This window comes from Oncorhynchus mykiss, chromosome 3, assembly GCF_013265735.2.
Source record: "Oncorhynchus mykiss isolate Arlee chromosome 3, USDA_OmykA_1.1, whole genome shotgun sequence".
Taxonomy (NCBI): domain Eukaryota; kingdom Metazoa; phylum Chordata; class Actinopteri; order Salmoniformes; family Salmonidae; genus Oncorhynchus; species Oncorhynchus mykiss.
The window spans coordinates 32,308,674-32,329,510 of NC_048567.1; the positions used below are offsets into that span (position 1 = coordinate 32,308,674).

At 44.8% G+C, this 20,837-nt stretch overlaps 1 protein-coding gene across 19 annotated transcripts in view; it reads right to left on the reverse strand.

The window, feature by feature from the left end:
* Positions 1–20,837, reverse strand: part of LOC110518458 (plectin) — a 160,168-nt gene that overhangs the window by 8,826 nt on the left and 130,505 nt on the right. For 13 of the 19 annotated variants that reach the window (XM_021596093.2, XM_021596088.2, XM_021596110.2 and 10 more), the window contains 22 exons: positions 20,556–20,683; positions 18,057–18,150; positions 17,333–17,487; positions 16,726–17,071; positions 16,427–16,504; positions 16,111–16,272; positions 15,795–15,899; positions 15,468–15,563; positions 15,197–15,322; positions 14,716–14,868; positions 14,308–14,465; positions 13,929–14,055; positions 13,020–13,203; positions 12,641–12,661; positions 10,053–10,210; positions 7,305–7,486; positions 6,984–7,122; positions 6,119–6,475; positions 5,785–5,868; positions 5,571–5,672; positions 5,329–5,427; positions 311–3,664 (listed from right to left, as the gene is read on the reverse strand). In XM_021596093.2, coding sequence (XP_021451768.2) covers positions 311–3,664; positions 5,329–5,427; positions 5,571–5,672; positions 5,785–5,868; positions 6,119–6,475; positions 6,984–7,122; positions 7,305–7,486; positions 10,053–10,210; positions 12,641–12,661; positions 13,020–13,203; positions 13,929–14,055; positions 14,308–14,465; positions 14,716–14,868; positions 15,197–15,322; positions 15,468–15,563; positions 15,795–15,899; positions 16,111–16,272; positions 16,427–16,504; positions 16,726–17,071; positions 17,333–17,487; positions 18,057–18,150; positions 20,556–20,683 — 6,408 coding nt within the window. The remainder of the gene's footprint in view (positions 1–310; positions 3,665–5,328; positions 5,428–5,570; positions 5,673–5,784; positions 5,869–6,118; positions 6,476–6,983; positions 7,123–7,304; positions 7,487–10,052; positions 10,211–12,640; positions 12,662–13,019; positions 13,204–13,928; positions 14,056–14,307; positions 14,466–14,715; positions 14,869–15,196; positions 15,323–15,467; positions 15,564–15,794; positions 15,900–16,110; positions 16,273–16,426; positions 16,505–16,725; positions 17,072–17,332; positions 17,488–18,056; positions 18,151–20,555; positions 20,684–20,837) is intronic. The other 6 variants (XM_021596049.2, XM_021596098.2, XM_021596060.2 and 3 more) reach the window with 4 other exon arrangements.

Consider the following 20,837-nt stretch of genomic DNA (forward strand, 5'->3'; position numbering starts at 1 on the left):
AGATTGAATTATTCCTATGTTACATAATAGTATATACACTCTTCTCAGTAAGGGGATAACATTATGGGGAACACCACCAATAATCTACACTTTTATCCTGGAAAACTGAAAATCTCTGGAAGGGATATTATCTTTTTAAGCTTAGTGTACCGTAATAGAAATATAACTCAAAACAATACAACTGTGTAAGTGGTTATTTTTAGGAAAGGAATAGATAAAGAAATGTAATTAAATAATTTAAGATTGTTCATTTTCAGAGAGAGGGTTAACAATGACATAAGCTGCACTACTATGCCATCTCTAACAATACCTCTTTAGAGTTATTCTGTAGGTCTTCGGCCTCCTTTTTCAGTTTGTCCTTCTCCTTTTCTAGATCAGCGATGGCTTTGCGTAACTCATCAGCCTCTTTGTTGCTGCTCAGTCGCTGCACTTCAAGTTTCTCTACAACAGTCAATTTCTCTTTAGTTGCTAGCTCTGTCTGATGAAGACGGGCACTGATCTCATCTGCTTGCTTCTTGAATTTCTTGGCCTCATTCTCTGCTTTGGACTGAGCATCACTTAGTTGGGACACTTTGACTTTGAGGTTTTCAGCTTCGGCGGTGATCTCCAGCTGTCTCCTGCGCTCAGCTTCCAAGGATTTCTGGAAGCCCTCAGTCTCTTCCTCAAGACGCTGCTGCATCAGTTGTTTATCCTCAAGCAGCTTCTGGGCCTGCTCTTGAGCCAGGTCCTTCTGTCTTTGGAGCATCTCAGCCTCTGCTTTCAGTTTACATGCTTCCTGAATGGCAAGCATCTTCTCCTTTAGCATCTTCTCTGCAAGTGCCCTCTGTTGGGAGAGGTCAGATTCAGCGATCTGTCTCATGTGTGCAGCCTCCTGGGCTTCCACACTGAGTCTGGCAGCTTCTTCTGCAAGCTTCTTCATGTTCTCAGCTTCCTCGGCCAGGAATTTCTGAGTGTTATCCTTGTCCTTTTTGATAAGACGCTGGTTCTCCTGCTCAATTCTGAGTTTCAGTTTGACCAGCTCCTCCATCTGAATCTTGACTTTGAATAACTCCTCTTCCACCTGGGCCTTCTGCTTGACCGCATCACCGACTTCGTCCTTTAAGCGCTGCAGCTCCTCATCTAAGACAGATTTTTGCTTGTCAGTTTCATCCAGCTGAAGCCTGACCTTTGTGAGCTCTTTCTCTACCTGAGACTTTTGACTCACTGTTTTCTCTGCAAGCCTTTTGTGCTTTTCCATCTCAGCATCTGCTTGTTGTTTCTGTTTGATTGCATCAGCCTCAGCCTGCGCTCGCTTGGCAGCTTCGAACTCTGCCTCCTTTCTCAATTTCACGGCTTCCTCTTGAGCTTTGGCTTGGTTGGAAGCTTCGAGTTCAGCGGCCTGTTTTTGGCGTTCTGCATCCTCAGCTTGTTGCCGGAGAAGAGCAGCCTCCTTCTCTGCCTTTTCCTTGGCAAGCTCCGCCTGTTTCGCAAGCATCTTGGCTTTCTCATACTCTTCCTTGAGCTGTTTCTGCGTGAGGTTGTCCTCCTTCTGTTGGACAAGGACACTCTGAACTTGCTGTTCTGCTGCATTGCATTTTTGTGCTGCTTGTTTGGCTACGAGGATCTGTCTTTCTGCTTCCTTGTCAGCATCCTCTTTCTGCTTTTTGGCTTCATCTGCTTTCTTTTTGAGGCGCTCCACTTCCTCCTGCGCATTTCTGCACTGTCTGCCTGCTTCTTCCTCTGCAGCAGTGATCTTTTTGACCTTTTCCTCTGCTTCGCGCCTGCGTTTCTCCTCCTCCAGGGCAAGTTTCCTGTGTTTCTCAGCCTCTTTTTCAGCTTGGAGTTTACTCTGTTGTGTTTCCTCTGCAATGTTTTTCAGTTTATTCAACTCCAGCTCCAAATCAAGCTTGCCAGATGAGGCTTTCTCAAAGTTTAGCTTGAGAATGCGAATTTCCTCCTCAACCACTCGTCTCTGCTTGAGAGTTTCATCTACAAGTGTCTTTTGTCTTCCCAACTCATTCTCAGATGACTTCTTGAGTTGATTGATCTTTTCTTCAATATCTTGCTTGTGCTGGCTGGCTTGGTCCTCCAGAGCTTTCCTCTGGTAAGCTTCATCCTCAGCTTGTCGTCTGAGTCGCTCATTCTCAGCCTCTTTTTCTTTGAGGGCAATCTCTGCTTCAGTCTTCATGCGAGTTGCCTCGTTAATGGCAGCAAGCTTCTCTTTGAGGATCCTTTCAGCTTCAACCCTTTGACGAGCTGCTTCTTGCTCAGCAACTTGCCTTTGTCGCTTGGCTTCCTCAGCGATGGATCTAAGTTTGCCGGCCTCCTCAGCAAGGTCCCTCATTTTTGCAGCTTCAGATTCAAGGAGCTGTTTGCTCTTCTCAGTGTTGGACATGCTCTCCTTTTCTGCCTTGGACTTTAGCTGCAGGAGTATATTCATTTCACTCCTCACTTTGGCCAGTTCATCTTCGAGCTGTTTCCTTTGCTGCTCAGCTGCACTGACTTCATTCTTCAGGCGGTACAGCTCGTCATCAAGCAGGGATCTCTGTTGCTCAGCATGGTCGAAGTCTGCCCTTAGCCGGATTAACTCCTGTTCTGCTGAGAGTTTCTGCTGAGCAGTTCCCTCAGCTATCCTCCTCTGCCTCTCCAGCTCTTGCTCTGCCATATCTTTCTGTTTGAGTGCCGACTCCTCAGCTTTAGCCCTCTTCCTGGCCTCACGCTCAGCATCCTCCTTCTGTTTCTCGGCATCCTCCTGGGCACAACTCTTTTTGTGAGCTTCTTCCTCAGCCTGGAGCCTTAAGCGGAGTGCCTCATTGGCCTTCTGCCTCCATTTCTCTAACTCCTTCTCCGCCTCCTCCCTGGCCATATCAGCCTCTTCCTGTTGCTTCTTGAGACGAGCTGCCTCCTCCTGCAGCTGGATGACGGTGACATGCTCTAGTTTGAGTGATTCCTCCAGCTTTGATGTCTTTTCAACATAGGACATGCGTTTGCTCTGGAGTTCGGTGGCAGCACTCTTCTGTGCCACCTCCTGGGCAACCTTGATCTGCCTCTCCTTCTCCACTTCAGCTTGCTTCATGCGTCTCTCCGCCTCCTCTGCCTGCATCTTCAGCTTCTCAAGGTCTTCCAGAGCCTTCTGCTTCTGCTTGGCTGCCTCCTTCTCAGCCTCAGACTTTAACTTGAGCTCTTCCTCTGCCTTGCGTTTTTTCTGGGTCTCCTCGTTGACCTGTTTGCGGAGCTTCTCAGCCTCCTCCTGTGCAAGCTTCCTCAGCCTCTCGGCTTCAGACGCTTTTTCCCGGAGCTGCTTGAGCTCATCCTCAGCTGTAAACTTCTGTTTGACAGTGGTCTCCAGCTGGATCCTGATGATACGAATTTCCTCCTCAATCTTGACTCTGCTCTGATTGGCTTCTTCTACCTGTTGACTCTTGGACTTGATCTGCTGCTCTGAGAGATTTTTGAGCTCATGTAGTTCCAGCTGGATATTGTGCTTTTGCTTTTCTGCATCTACAGACACAACTTGTCTCCTGCTGACTTCCTCCTGCATCATGAGCTTCAGCTCTTGAGCTTCTTGCTCGGCCTTGGCAATGGCCTTTGCATGAGATTCAGCTAGCTGCTTCTGTTTGTTTAACTCAGCCTGCATCTCTGCCATTTTTTTCCTGTCTTCCGCTTTCATTTTCTCAGCAGCTTTCTGTATTAGTGGAAGCAAATGGTAAAGAAAATATAAAAAATTAAGCATGACAGGTTAAATGTTAATAGGTAGCTTAAAGATAGATATATGCTCAGATGTAAATTCATTCAGGAAGATGCTGTTAAAGCAAGATATCTTCGACAAAGACAATTCAAGGGAGAAACAAGTAAGATGGAAAATGGTTATGTAACAATTAATGTATGGAGACAAGACATCACAACACAACAAAGTGAGGAACTCATGTGGCATGCAACTGTATCTTTTTCAATATCGGTGTCCTTAAGGCAATTATTTTGTGATAAACCATTTTGCATAAGTGAAATAGTAAAGTGAATCTTTTTTTTTTTATAATCTATTTTCAGCTTGAAATTACTCAAAGTTGTTATTCAAAAATGACATCACAATCAACCAGCAACTAGTTAGTTGAAATGAATCTATTCACACGGTTAAACAACCTGTTATGATTTCTTGCACAACAATGCAATGTATTCTTTAGATCCCTATTATCAAGGAACTGGGCAGAATATGTGCAAAGGGGAAAGCAGGGATAGTACAAGGATTGTCTGAAAATGTAATAAAGAAAATAGCACCTAAAGCCCATGCGAACACAGAATAAACGAGACACGGAAGTAAGTGAATGTAAGGTAAATATGAAAATGTTTGACAGTTTAGGTGATGAATTGAAGCCTGAGGGTATGGAAGGTAAGGCACATAATGAGAGAATAGTGACTGGAGCGTAGTGGATTATTTACCTCTTTTAGCGCCCAAACAAGATAAGCATTCATCATGACAAAGCACTGGCAAGCAGTTAAGAGAAGCAAAGAAACAAACAAAAACATTAGGGTTAGAAAAGAACGGGAGACGGGGAAGTGTGTGTTCATCTGAAAAAAGAAAAGTTGAAGGACATGGCAGTCGGCCTGAAGCATACAGTGGGAGAGCTTAGATTGACATCTAAGAAAGAGTGGCCAATGAGAAAAATAGACATAGTGAAAGAAAGAACGCCCTTTAAAAAAAATATATTACGGCACACCTCAATAAATGACATGAAAATGAATAGGCCAAAATTCAAAATGCGTAAACCCCTATGAGTTGCTTCTCCTAACCCACTGGAATTTCCTCTCGTGGTCTCTTAATCGTTTGAGGATGCTCTCTTTCTTTTGCTTCAGGCTGAACATAAACGTGTCATCAATTCATTGAATTTTGTGACAAGGCCACTACTGCTTACCAAAACAGTATGCAATTGACATTGGTGTTCATATAATAGATCAGTATCTACTTGGCCCTGGATATTTTAAGGCACCATAAGAAATTAATATGATGAAGAAACTAATCTAATTGATAGTCCCTGTTTCCCATCTGAGAACCATGACACTTAGCACTAGGCTGATTTTTGGTAGAGCGTTCATATTTGCCGAATAGCACCGCATGGCCATCATTCTAAGAGATAGGACTTCCTGTCTGCTAGGTGCCCTAACATCCTGCGGCTACAGCACAGCATGCCAATGCCAACGTTCCAAACCATACTTTACCTCAAAATGAAAGAATATCATCCATACATTAATGAGTGTGTATGCATTTGTGCGTGCAAAAGAGTGGTCGTGCATTTGTTTTTCATTGGTTGTCAATGGGTTAGGGTTCGGATTTCCCAGTGTGTTGTCACGCACCTCCTCGTCCTCTAGGCGGCGCTGTGTGTCGGTGATAAACTTGATGTACTGACTGGTCAGAGTCATCAGCTCGCTGTAGCGGGTTCTTAGCGTCACGTACTGATGGAGAAGAAATGAAACAGGAAACCTTTGATTAGGTGCGGGGTTTTGTCTTAAACTACCGATCTAAACGTTTCTCCTAGCATTGCAAATGGTTGTCAGAGAATGACAATCTGCGCTCAGATTACACAAGTGGCACAGACCTCTTGAATGATGTTATCTGAGGCCGAATCCATTTTGGTTTTCTTCAGGGGTGAGAGAGGGTCCACCTGTGCTTTGTAGGCCACCAACTGGAGTTCATAATCCTAATAAAAAAAGAAACAGGATGTTTCAACACTGAAACCTTTATGAAGTGAAGACAATGGATGGATATGAATGTAATAATATGCTTTCCTCACTAATGTTGTGCATGCTTACCTTGATAGTGTCGATATATGCCTTAGCATATTTCTGACACTCGTCAACTTTCTCTTTGTTTTGCTCAATCTCTTCCAGAAGTTTCTATGTCGGGGGAAATAATCAGAATTAGTCTGGATGGGATTTCACGGTGTGCCTGTGTATGTTCAATGAGGAGAACTACACAACACACACCTTTTATAACATTCCTCGTCTCAGAAGTAGCATACAAAATAAGTCGGAAAAAAGGTGTCAATGATTTATTTTCACAAAGTTCCAGAACGTTCAGTTGATCAGCTAAGCACCTGGAGCCATGCAGTGATGTAACGGACCCCTAATATTCCCCCATCAGTACCTTCTCCTGGGCCAGTTGCTCCTTCAGAGTCTTGCTGTCGCTGATGGACACGGCCTGGATCTTCTCCTGCCTCTGCTTGGCCTCACCGGTCCACTGGATGAGCCAGTCGTAGCTCTCTCTGTAGTAACCCAGCTGGCGACCCAGCTGCTCCAGCTCCCGCTGACGCAGGTCCATCTGGGAGAACACAGCCTGCCAGCGGTCCTGGAGACCGGACAGGAGATGACGGTAGTGGTCCAACTCAGCGTCACGCTCACTGTGCACACGAGACATCTTCTCGCTCACGGCTGTTGCCTTTCTGAGCTCGCCCTCCAGAGAATCGAATGCAGGCTTTTCACCCTCCGCTTCAGCGCGCATTTTCTACAGGGAAGGAGACGGGAGGGAAGAGCAACAGTTAGATTGTTAAATAAGCTGTCAATAAGTGCAGCTTACGTCAACAACAAAAAATCTTTGAAAAAGTTAAATTTTTTCACAGAACAAGTTATGCATGTCTTGTTTCATCGCGTAAATAGTTTCTCTCTCTTTGTAAACCTGCCTTGTTTCCATGTTCATAATCCAATGATACATATATAAAACGCAAAAATACACGAGCGTTGGCTGTCAACAAACCCGTAATGAATCCCACACAGTTCATTAATGTCCCAAAGCGCATGTGTTTTTAATGTAATAAACATCACAACCTATCTACTGAGTAGCGTTTATGCAAAAGCCTCTCCAGCTCCCATGGCTTGGAAAAAGCGGACCAACTGTGTCATACAAAGAGGAGGTAAGTGTTCAGAGAACCGGGAACAAAAGCCTGGTTGTTCAGTGGAAACATATCACAAGAATAAAGGCTGAGGCTGTGCCCAGAGCTGCCCAGTCAGTTCACCTTGAGCTGGGTGCGGTACATCTCCACCTCCTTGACGTCATTGGGCACCGTTTGGACCTCGCGCAGTCGCTGCTCGTACTTCTTCAGAACGCCCTCGGCCCCCTGCGTGTTGCGGATGACCACGTCCACCGTCTTCAGCCTGAGGCAAGGAAGAGGAAATGTCAGTGGAGGAGGGATGGGGAGGGAAGTGGCGTGAGAGATTTAATGCTGCTTAAATAGAATGTTGTATTTTTCACTTGCTTGTTTGTTGCTTTTGTCAGGGCAATAAGAACCCCAAAAATGGAAACTGGCTACAGAAAGAAAACCGACAAGTCAACTCACTTCTCTAGATAGACAGAGGAGAGGATGTAGGCGTGGTCCATCTTCTTCAGGGTGAAGTCCAGTTCAGAGCGCAGGACAGGGGCAGTGCTGGACTGCTGAGGAGTGGTACTCAGGACCTCCTCGGTCTTCACGGCCACCTGGTCCAGGTTCTTCTTGATCCCCTCAAGCTCCACTTGGACTTTCTGAAACAGGAGAGAAACAAAAACGATTAAGATAAAGAAAAGGACAAATAGCAAAACAAAGAGAGAAAATCTCCTCAGATTACGAACTTCCACCGAGTGTCATAATGCTGAACGAGTCCCTCCTATCAGGACCAAGGAAGCAGTGTGTTCCTGAGCCTGACCTGTTTGTGGACTCTCCGGGGGATGAGCTGCCAGGGGTCTTGGTGGAGTAGCATAGAAAGGATCCCCACTAGGCCCACAGCCAGCAGAGTCCAGAGGAGCTGGATCAGCAGGCTGGGCAGTGGGCCTTCCAGCCAGTCACCCTCAGTCTCCATAGAGAAACACAGCCCAGGGACTTACTGAACACACTGAGCATATACACTACTCTATTTTCCCTTTCTCTCTCTCTTGCGCTCTCCGTCTTACTCTCATGACTCGCCTTCTCCTCTCTCCCTCTTCCCCCCTGAGAGGCAGCGCAGAAGGCGGCAACCATGCCATTCCACTCCCTCCCTCCCTCTCTATCTACCTCTGCCCCGCCTATCCTCCCGTCTACCGAGTCACCGTTCCTCTCTTTCCCGCGGCACTTGGCTCCCGTACAGTATGTATATCTCCTTTCCCAAGCCCCCTTCTTTCTCACATTTCTCTCCCCCACCGCAGAAAGCCCTATCCATAGCTGCAATCTGCTGTAATTAGGCCTCGCCGTCTCCTCTCTCGGTATTTCATTCCCTCTCTTTCTACCCCTCCCTCATTCTCTCTCTCTCTCTCCTTTTCTGTGTGGTGCTTTGTCCTGTTTCTGGTGCCAGTCTGTAGCTTGGTATCAGGGTTGGGGAGTAACGGATTACAACAACAAAAAATAGCTGTACGTTACGTTACCAGCTAAAATATTGTGATCCGATTACAGACACTTTCGAAAAAACTAGATTATTCTCAATGACATTCAAATCAGCATAGAAAAAAGGAACAAGTTCATGTTTGTTCCTCCTGAGCGAATCTGACCACAAGGCAGAGACAACTAGGATGACACACCAAATGCATGTGAAGGATGCAAAAACAGCAGGAATAGGCTTCTGTAGGCTCCAGTTCAAGCTACAGTACGTCTTCCAATGGTGCGAGTGCTGTCGGCATCCAAAGATGATCCAACTTGGGGGGAAAAAACGCTTGGACGTTAAGGACAGCAGATACCACTTCCTATTGGTGTCTACATGGCGCACTGATTTGAATCACACCGGTTCTCTCTCATTTAGCTATGTGCACCTTACGGATTGTGGTGGTTGTGGATGGCTGTTCACAAATGGACATGTGTATTTGAACACAATAATGGTTGAGTGAAATAAGTTTAAGCTGCCAATCAAATCATTGTTTTTTTGTGACAAGTAGACAGCCAGTGAAAATGTTGATCTTGCAAACAGCTGCAGAGTGCAGATCCCAGCCTTGAGAAAAAAAAGTTGGAGGGAGTTCCTTCCTTCTCAACTCCTCTGTGATATTGTGTTGTCAAAAACAAGTTGAATTTAAGAAGACCACAAGCGGGGCTTGTATTGCTGGATCTAATGTGTGCAAATTCAGGAAAATGCCCATAGGCCTAATGGACACATGGCTCAAACTCGCACACTTTTGATAGACTTAAACCTCTGCAAATTATAGAGGTATCAAAGTGTCACCAAAGAAAAATTGAAAACAATAAGCCTATAGCAAATACAGAATATGGTATACATTTTTCATATGCAAGTTGCACTTTTCAGTAGTGCTCATAGAACGCCATTCAACGAGAGCAGGATTTATTTTTAAACTCAAAGCAATGAGCCTGCATGACAACAAAACCATAAACAACAGAGTAGGCTAGTAAGTCCTTTGTTTTTGGGTTATGCTCAGGTAAAACATTTTGGCTAATCTATATTTCCATATTTACAAGTCCTATTCTTGAAGATCAAGGGGTATTCAATTAATTGGAGTGACTGGAAATCTGAAAGACTTGTGTTTTTAATGTAAAGATATAGCCTAATCAGATTGTTATCTGTAGTAGAAAGCAATGGGTTAGAAGAAGCCTACATAACCAACCCATAAAGTAAAATGCAACATACATTTATGGCCAGCGATGTAAATGCTAACATTGATTTATCCTGTAATAGATGTTGGTAAATTGGTAATATAAAGGTTTCCCGCCTTCTAACGCAATCTTAAGGGGAAAGTAATCTATTACAATTGTGGCCATGTAACTAACAGATTACATTTAGAAAGTAACCTACCAAACCCTGCTTGGCATCACATTTTAGGTGCGTCCCCCTCCATAACAGTTTTATAGTAGCTCCTAAAAACACAGTCAGGGTTCTTTATGACGTTATTCCCAGTGTCCAAATAAAACATCATTGTTTTTTGGTGATTAACTTCGGTATCTGTTGTCCCATGGACACGAGCACTGAGGTGCCCCTCCCCCACCGCTACCTTCACCTGTATAGATGTTATACTTTATTATCCTTTATTTATACAGGTTGATCCCACTGAGCGTCTTTTACAGAGGAGACCTGTTCAATAAATAGGTTAGACCTAAGTCACAACGCATTCTTTAGTTAGTACAGTCTAGGTACAGCACCTTTTGGTCAGTGGTCTTCTGGGCACAGTCTTGGATGGGGTCCTTGTCCACAGGCTTGCGGATGCGGGCCACGGTACGAGCCTCGCAGTCCTCTATCCGTAGACGCAGGTCCTTGATCTGGGTGATGTAGGTCACACACATCGACTCGTCCTGCTCACCTGTGTGCAGCGTGGACATTGTGGAGATCGGTTAGGGTGGTAAGAGTGTGGCACTAGTAGCTCCAAGGCTGTGGGTTCAATACCCACAGGGATCACATACTCAATATGTATGCGCTCACTGTACTGTAAATCATTTCAGATAGAAGCGCCTGCAGAGTGGCAATAATAATACAATTATTATATTATCATGGTGAGGAGCTTAGGGCAGGATGGGTGTGTGGTTACTGTAGGTGTGGTAAGATAGAGGGTTGACTGTAGTGTGGTGAAACCTTTCCCATGTTTTCTTCCATGTACGTTCTTTACCTTGCAATACCTTAGTAATTTGAATGGAATTACAATTGCTGATTATATAAATAAATAAATAAATAAATAAATACACACACACACACACACACACACACACACACACACACACACACACACACACAAAAACACACTTGAAGTCAGAAGTTTACCTACACTTAGGTCCACAAATTTCTTGTAAAAAAATATGGTTTTGGCAAGTCGGTTAAGACATCTACTTTCTGCATGACAAGTAATGTATTTATTTCACTGACAGATTATTTCACGGTATCACAATTCCAGTCGGTCAGAAGTTTACATACACTAAGTTGACTGTGCATTTAAACAGCTTGGAAAATTCCAGAAAATTATGTCAAGGCTTTAGAGGCTTCTGATAGGCTAATTGACATCATTTGAGTCAATTGTAGGTGTGCCTGTGGATGTATTTCAAGGCCAACCTTCAAACTCAGTGCCTCTTTGTTTGACATCATGGGAAAATCAAAAGAAATCAGCCAAGACCTCAGAAAAAAAATTGTCCTCCACAAGTCTGGTTCACCCTTGGGAGCAATTTCCAAATGCCTGAAGGCACCACCTTCATCTGTACAAATAATAATACGCAAGTATAAACACCATGGGACCACGCAGTCATACCACTCCGGAAGGAGACGCGTTCTGTCTCCTAGAGAAGAATGTACTTTGGTGCAAAAGGTGCAAATCAATCCCAGATCAACAGCAAAGGACCTTGTGAAGATGCTGGAGGAACCAGGTACAAAAGTATCTATATCCACAGTAAAATGAGTCCTATATCGACATAACCTGAAAGGCCCCTCAGCAAGGAAGAAGCCACTGCTCCAAAACCGCCATAAAAAAGGCAGACTACGGTTTGCAACTGCACATGGGGACAAATATCATACTTTTTGGAGGAAAGTCCTCTGATGAAACAAAAATAGAACTGTTTGGCCATAATGACCATTGTTATGTTTGGAGGATAAAGGGGGAGGCTTGCAAGCTGAAGAACAATATCCCAACCGTGAAGCACCATGTTGTGGGGGTGCTTTGCTGCAGGAGGGACTGGTGCACTTCACAAAATAAATGGCATCATGAGGGAGGAAAATTATGTGCATATATTGAAGCAACATCTCAAGACATCAGTCAGGAAGTTAAAGCTTGGTCGCAAATGGGTCTTCCAAATGGACAATGACCCCAAGCATACTTCCAAAGTTGTGGCAAAATGGCTTTAGGACAACAAAGTCAGGGTATTGGAGTGGCCATCACAAAGCCCTGACCTCAATCCCATAGAAAACTTGTGGGCAGAACTGAAAAAGTGTGTGCGAGCAAGGAGGCCAACAAACCTAACTCAGTTACACCAGCTCTGTCAGGAAAAAAGGGCCAAAATTCACCCAAGCTTGTGGAAGGCTACCCGAAACGTTTGACCCAAGTTAAACAATTTAAAGGCAATGCTACCAAATACTAATTCATTGTATGTAAACTTCTGACTCACTGGGTATGTGATGAAAGAAATAAAAGCTGAAATAAATCATTCTCTCTACTATTATTCTGACATTTCACATTCTTAAAATAAAGTGGTGATCTAACTGACCTAAGGCAGGATCCTAACTGACCTTACTAGGATTAAATGTCAGGAATTGTGAAAACTGAGTTTAAATGTATTTGGCTAAGGTGTATGTAAACGTCCGACTTCAACTGTACATACACACACACACTAGTGCAGTGTATTCATATGGTTCATGATCAGACATGCATGTGTTCACATGTAGTGTCACACACACACACACACACACACACTGATATGCATTCAAACAAAGCATATTTCATTACAAATTACCCACTGTGCAGTGGTATCTCTACACACAGCAAAACACAGCTTGACCACTACCTGAATGTATTTTTCTAAAGCACTATATTGCACAACAAAACAACAAACCAAGCCACATTGGAAATTGACAACAACAAAAAATACAAAATATCATGCACTCAATCAAAAGCTGGAAGAGCTAGCGAAAGCATTGCTATCAATGGGAACACTAAGTTGATGGGGTTGGAGTGACGGAAACAACAAATTGTTAATTTTTGAACGTGCCAACCATCCATAGTTCAAAAGCCTGGCGGTTCACTGTTCACACTCACCTTTGGTTTTAACCACTGGTCCTGAAAGTTGAATTTGACAGTTACCCAATGTTTCTGAACTGGTGTACAGTAACACGCCTTTCACCCCTGACTACACACATCCACTGTATAAAAAAATGTCTGCTAGTGGTACTCAGAGAAGGAGAGTAGATGCCACCCTTACCGAGATCAAAACTTTATTTTACAGCCCGCTGTTGATTAGGTCATTACTTATACATTATTTGTCAAACCAGGTAGTCGCCAAACCAGAAAGTACCCACTAATACCCCATTAGTTTCTTAGTTAACACCATGTAAACACCAGGTAAGTCCCAGGCTGTAAACATAAAGGCATACAGAGGTTTGTTGTGTTTGTTCATGAGCATGTAGGTGGAACGGACCTTTCTCCACAGAGCGCAGAAGGTTGTCGTAGTACTGTGTGGTCTTAGAGTAGTCGCCCTCGATCTGCATGCGGTCGTGCGGCCCAAACAGCTGGGAATCCTGACTGTCACGCATGAAGTCCTGATAGTGAAGCTCCAGGTTCCTCATAATCAGCCTGTACTCCTCCACCTTCATGGTCTTAAACTATAGAGGGAAGAGAGGGGAGGGGGAGAAAGGAGAGAGACAGAGAGGGAAAAAATAGAGTGAAAAGGAGAGAAGGAAGACAAAGAGAGAAGAAGAGGCAGGAGAGAGGGGGGAAAAAAGAGGGAGAGTCAATGGTCAATCTAAAACATGTTCATCTTAAATCGTTATAATCCTTCAAAACCTCCTCCGTGTGAGAGGAACCGATCCGAATTGCCTGTCAATTTGTCCCTGTCATTCTGTCCATGTGCCCTGCCTGCAACACAACCTGTTATAGGTGGTTAAAAAAAAAAAAAACTACTTTGTCACATAATACAAACAGGCTTTGGTAGACACCGCTCCTTACTGTGGTAACGGTATGAGAACTTCCCCCGCCGATAATTCCATTTGGAAACCCATGAGCTTTTCTAACTCAATAAAACACTCGTCCATGTTTACATGGTCTGCTCTATAAATAACAGAGCTCGAGACTCAACCTCACCGTTAAAGCAACAAAGGCATGGGAAATCTCCCCGTTCCATTCAGTACACTTGCAGTGACCCAAACGGGGTGACCACTTGACTCCCTCACAGGGTCACTGATTGGCTGTCTGTGAGGATCACGTTTTACTTCAAATAGTCTAAGCGTCAAACAGTTAACTGATGTCAAACTATTTCAATTACTATAAATCTTTCTCCGTTGTTTTTAAAGATAATAAATAAAAAAAATTGCAGATGACCAGCGTTTACCATGGTGATGTTCCAGGTACGTATCTGTGTGATGTCTCTCGTCAGGTACTGCCAGGACAGCATGCTCTTCATGTCCACATGCATTCTCTGCCACAGGAGCAGCATCGACTGGTGACCAGAGTCCAGACTGGGGTAGGAGACAGAAGGAAGTGTTACTGTACTGTAAAACAAATATAACTAGGGCCCAGAGGTTTTTTTCTCCATGGCTAGGTCACGAAAAACCAGCCTGGTCCCAGATCTGTTTGTGTCATCTTGCCAACTCCTAGGGTCATTGTGACGGGAGACAGCGCAAACAGATGTGGGACGTGGCAACAAAAGAAAAACGGACTCCGCGTGATCCATTGACGGAGAGCGCTGTGTATTGATGTAAGAGTCTCACCTGGACACACTGTCCATAGCCTCCTTGTTGACAGGTGGAACCAGGAGGCAGACTGAAGGCACCACCGCCTCAATGCCTGAGCGGTTCAGGACCTTCCACTTGTTGGGCTGTGGTGAGTTGTTGATGAGGGCACACTCCTCTCCCTTATGGACGGTGATCTGCACAGAGAGACGGAGTATATGAGACGTTACAGTCCATGGATGGATGGTGGATGGCTAGACCAGCATGAATGAACGAACCAGGAAGAATGAATGAATGAACGGGGGGGGGGGGGGGGGGGGGGGGGGTGATGAACGAACAAACAAATTAACGAACAAACGAACAAAAAGTAAGTATCTACTTCCTCTCTCTACTGCCGTTATTCCTACACCAGATGCCTTCAAAAGGTGATAAGGATGATATGCTCACCTCCATCTGTTTGAAGTCGCACACGGCCTGGATGGGCAGTTTGCCCTTGATGGACTTGGTGGGGTTACGGGGCTTCAGCTGGATTATGGTCTTGGCCCTCTTGTTCAGGCCGGCCACGTGAGTCTTAAACTCGTTCAGCTGTTCTTTCTCCTCCTGGTGAAGAAGGGAAATAATTCAACAATCAGGAAAAAGATGGAACACAAAGATAAAGAGAGTTTCCTGGTTTGCTTTCTCTGCATTTGAGCAACTAAAGTCCTGCCTATGAGACGAGGGCCCATACTCATAGAGTATCTCAGAGTAAGAGTACTGATCTAGGATCGTGTACCCCCTTTCCATTCATCATATATTAAAAGCAGACCTGATACTAGATGCGCAGTCCTACTCTCACGATTTATGAATACGGGTCCAGAGCTAGGTGACCTCAGGTTTTATGTGAGCACAAGCACCCGTACACAGTCCAACTGTGTATTAGGCTACGTACCATAGCATCCTGCAGCAGGTCCTCCAGTCGCGTGGCCGTAGTGGTGCGATCGCAGCTGTACTTCTTCTTCATCGTCTCCTGCATCTTCTTCATCGTCTCCTCTGCTTCTTTCACGTCCGAAAAGAACTGCGAAGAAGCACAAGACGATAAGGGCATGTGTATTGAACAATAACACGAGAACGTCAACAATTGGGTTTGGAACTATCACTTATGGAACCATGCAGGTTTATGAGCCATTCTCTATTTAGAAAATTATTCGGAGCATCCAAACCTGGTAGTACGCTGTGTTCTCTTTGAGGTGAGCCTCGATGCAACAACACAGCTGCAGGATCCAGCTCCACTGAGTCTGCAGGGCTGCTGTGAAGGCCTGGAAATTAAAGGGGAACATGAAGAGTTGGGCAAAACAGGGTGGTGTTCATTAGGCACCAAGCGGAGGAATACTGACTGAAACAGAGAGGGACTACCTGAACTTGTCCAATAAGACATGCTTGTTTGCAAAATAATCTACTACGGTATGCAGTTCTGTGTACTAACGCATACTTCCAGGTTAACCCTGCTATTGCACATGGAGACCACTAGGGGGTAGTGTAGTGCTCACCTCCACTGTTTTCTTGCCAGGGTGGCCCTCCTTCAGCATCTTGTCTCCTGTGCCCTGGATGTCGTTGACCTTTTTCTCTCTCAGCTCCAGCTCACGCATCAGACCCTTCAGAATGAAGATGAGCTATCATTGAGCTATCAACAGGCTTACATTCAGCTGAGCACTACTCCAGAGTTTGGAAATACTGTATGATCTATTCAATCTTTTTCTAGGCTTCAGAAAATGTGCAGTTGAACAACCAAGCTGTCTTAACAGCATTTCTGATATATTTTTCAAGTTATGTATATGGTTTTCTGGGTGGGCGGTCGGGACCTACCGAGTAGTTGTCTTTCTTGGCGGTCATGTTGGTGTTGCGGTCGCTCCAGTCGTAGTTGACCTCCTCCTCCTCTTTGTCGTTGAGCCACATCAGCTCCTTGGTTGCCGCGCTGACAAACACATAGAGCGAGTCCAGGTTACGCAGACGAGACTTGGAGGAGTTCTGGGAGAGAGCGGTGAAAGAGGGAAGATATAGATTAGATTACATTTATGAGAATACAAGTATTACTAATCCTGGTGGTTGTTGACTAGAACAGCATCTTTACCCAAAAATATTACATTTAACACTAAATAACGCTTCTGAATAAAGATCTTACCAGCAGCTTGGCATACTGAAGGTCCAGTTTGCCCAGGTATTGACTGTACATCCCCTTACTGACTGGGGATAGCTGGCTCTGAGGGACACAAGAGACACACAGGCAACATCAATGTAATGTCACAGTCAGAGAGGATCTAGCATTTGACGATGGTAATGAATGTGTATCATGTCTCCATTCCCTCGGATCGAATACATAGTACATGATATGAACTCGTTCAAAGTGTAATGGAACTATATGGAGATATAGAGAGTCTATGAAACAAAGTTATTATAACACCCCACTAAAACATATTTCACCTTTGCCCCTTTAAGGTCTAGTACCTCGTCAGCCTTGGCCCGTTCGATCTTGGCGCGGAAGTCCTCCACGGTCTGGTGCAGGCCCCGGTGGCTGCCCAGCTGAGACTCCACGGTGGGCAGGTCCGAGCCCCACTCGGCCTCGTCAATCCGCCTCTGACTCTCCTCCACCCAGGTCAGCAGGTCCTGGGCGTAACGCAGGGTCACCTCGTCCAGCTCGGGACGCACCCTGGAGGACGACTGCTGGATGGTCTGGGTCTGGATCATCTGGGTGGTCGTCACCTGCGACTTGAGACGCAGGTTGTAATCGGTGCGCAGGTTCACAAGACGCTCGTGAAGGCGGTATACCCTGTGGGAACGACACGCATTTGACAGGTAAGTGTTCTGTCCTGCAATACATTTCTTCAATTAAATGACTATGGTTATGCAACAAGCTTATGTCTCAATCAGCGTTCATGACTACAGGGGGAGGGGATATCATTTATAATTTAGAGAAAATTGTTATCATAACAAAGCAAATCGCTGTAATCGATCAATGTATGTAATATAATCGAATAGAAAATAGAAACTTTATCATCCATTTTGTGAGAAACTGAAACGGCCAACTCACCTGCGGTACATCTGCTCGGCCTGCAGGTGGCGCCCATCTTTGAGCAGCTGCACGTCGTTGAAGAGCAGGCGGATCATGCCGTCTGCCTTGTCCAGGTCCCGCGCCACCTCGGCAGTGTGCTGAGCCGGCTTCCCTGCACTCAGGAGACGGATGTCCTAGAGGGAGGAGGGCATACCAATATTAAATGTAATTAACCTATGAGCGTTCGAAAGAGAGAAGGTAAAGGGTTTCTATGGTTGACAGACAAGTCATGCATCCTCCACTTTAAGGATTCCATGGCTTTCCAAACTTGTTGGGAGATCAGTTCAGATCTTCATTTTGTTATGTGAGACTGTATCCAGCCCACCTCACGCTGTTGTATGACAGAAGAGGGAATACCATTCTGATTGGAGCATTTTCACTGGTGATGACTGGACACATTGTTTGCTACCTCATTCAAAACCAGACAGCTAATGATTTTCTAACTGGAGCATATGACTTACCCGGTATGAGTCATTTGACCCAATCACTGGCCTATAGCAACTTCACATAATTGAGGACAATGACTATCCTTAGTTTCCCCCAGCTCTAGCCACAGCCTGTCCCGGCTCCAGCCTCATTCCCAGCCCTAATCCCAGCTCAAACCTCAGCCCCAGTCCCAGCCTCAGCCTCAGTCTCATTCGCAGGTCCAGTCCCAGCCTCGGGCCTCACTGTATAGTCAGAGTGTTAGTGGTCCAAGACTCACCGTCTGCAGCAGGGTCTCCAGCTGGTTGAGCTGCTCCTCACACACACCGGACTCCATCTGGACTTTACTGACGATCCTCTGGAGTCTCTCTAGCCTGAGGGAAGAGAAGAGGAGCGTTAACACTGATCTGGTCAAAACATTTTTGTTTTCAAATGGTTTTTAGCAAACATACCCGGTCAGGGTCAACACGGGCCTGGGTATAGGATTTCACTTCTGTACAATGCTAAAAGTGAATGAATCAATAGAAAAACAAACAAACCAAAAGTGTTTTATGTCACGATTAAGAATATCAAGTATCAAATACAACATATTCCTTGCTTGGCCACAGCTAAAAACGTCATAACATCATAACACAATAACCACGACAGCACAATCGCTGAAAGTCCGGAACAAGACACTTACGGCCTCTTCGAATGCAGAAGGTACTCTACCCTATAAGGGTCGGTCACAAATGCCATACTCCCTTGTCCCTATGCCCTCCCTTTTTAAGTCCCAGGCAGAGCGGTGGCTCTTCTTTAACACAGCCCCGTCGTGTCATGGGAATTCTCTCCCAACCTTGGCAGGGACAACAAGTGTCTGCTGCGTTGTGTAAGGCCAAATTCTGTTGCGCTTGTCCAGCCATTCCTCCTCCCTGTTCATGAATAAGGCTGCCCAGACAGAGCGCTGCTCAGTCTGATGAACTTCGTCGAAACTAGCAAACAAACGATGACTGCCCATTACACTGAACACGGACCAGGCAAACAAGGCTGTCTCATGACAGTGGACCAGCCCATTTGAAGACCGCTTGCAGCGCAACACCCCTCTAGCTACCTAGGCCTTATGATATTGATAACATTGGCATTTGATGTCTTCTGACAGATAATCACATCTGATTAAGTTGACAAGAAGACATTATGTAAAAAATTAATTTAAAAAAATCGCTCCGTGTGTACAGAGGATGTCTTTCTTCACAATCCCTTCATCGTAAAGGGAAAACCTGATTCAATCATAACATCTTGATATGGAGTATCCTAATGAGGGGAGATGGGTAATAGAATTACTGTGCATTACTAGGCTTCAGAGGTTGTTCTTGCAGCTGTTGAAAACGGCACATGTAACCACAAGGAAATGGTTCGGTGAATAGAATCGGCTTGATAAGAATCCATCTGTCACTCTCTGTGGTTTTAATATGAACCATGATTCATTCGCTGTAAGTAAATTGCACTCGTCAACGGTCTGATATTCTAACCTACGCTTTGTGGCGCTACTCAATACAAAATAAACTAGTGGAAACGTCCATCTAAAGTCAAGACGCGTGAAGTCATCCCTGAAGACCTTAGAGAAACCAGGCAGGACAGTGTCCAAGCCCCTTACGGCATCCTAGATAGCGAACCTCGGGCGTGCCAATGGTATTACTGTTCAAGAGGAGCTGGCTCGAGACAAACCACAGCCTAAACACGGTCCCAGAGCAGTGCAACTAAGGTAAAACTGGGTTTAATAGACTAATGGAGTTAGTTATCCAGGATGCTCTCACACAGACCAACAACAACATATTCTTCCCATTTTGTAAAATGAAGGATTTCTTTCTAACAAAACAGGCAGAAACTAACAAGGTCACTTGAAGAGAGTAGCTATATAGTAAACAAAAATATAAACGCAACAAGGAACAATTTAATTCATTTTGCTGAGTTCACATGAGGAAATCAGGCTATTGAAATAATAAATTCATTAGGCCCTAATATATAGATTTCACATGACTGGGAGTATAGATACGCATCTGTTGGTCATAGATACCTTTATAAAATGGACCTTACAATGGGCCTTAGTATCTCTTCATGATATGTTTGTGCATTCAAACTGCCATCGATAAAATGCAATTGTGTTCGTTGTCCGTAGCTTATGCCTGCCCATACCATAACCCCACTTTGGGGCACTCTGTTCACAACGTTGACATCAGCAAATCGCTATCCCACACGGCGGCATACACGTGGTCTGTGGTTGTGAGGCCGGTTGGGCGCACTGCCAAATTCTCTAAAACGACGTTGGAGGCGGCTTATAAATAAATTAACATTAAATTATCTGGCAACAGCTCTGGTGGAAAGTCAGCAGGCCAATTGCACGCTCCCTCAAAACTTTAGACATCTGTGGTATTGAGATTTGTGACAAAACTGCACATTTTAGAGTGGCCTTTTATTGTCCACAGCACAAGGTGCACCTGTGTAATGATCATGGTGTTTAACCAGATTATTAATATGCCACACCTGTCAAGTAGATGGATTATCTTGGCATCCCCGCTAACAGGGATGTAAACTCATTTGTGCACAGAATTTGAGAGAAATACGCTTTTTTGTGCGTATGTAACATTTCTGGGATCTTTTATTTCAGCTCACGAAACATGAGACCAAGACTTTACATGTTGCGTTTGTATTTTTGGTCAGTGTAGATCCAGATGAGGATTGATGGAATCATGGAATAATACGGCCAGACATTGATATCCACCACACAGCTTCACTCACTCACCTCTCAAACTCTGTCCTGAGCAGTCGTTCTCTCTCAAGGATGGACACGTGCAGACGGCCCCATTCCTTCTCCACATCAATGGGATGGTAGCCTGGAGGAACCTTGACCTGACCAGCATGCACTGCACTCTGTAGAGGGAGTGATGTAAAATAATAGGTGTCAGACCTCTAGCCACAAATCAGACAACCACTTTTATCTATCTATATCAATCTATCCAACAATCTATCAATCTATCCAACAGCCAACACCTCATTTGGCCGCCTTTCGTTCCAGTTCTCTGCT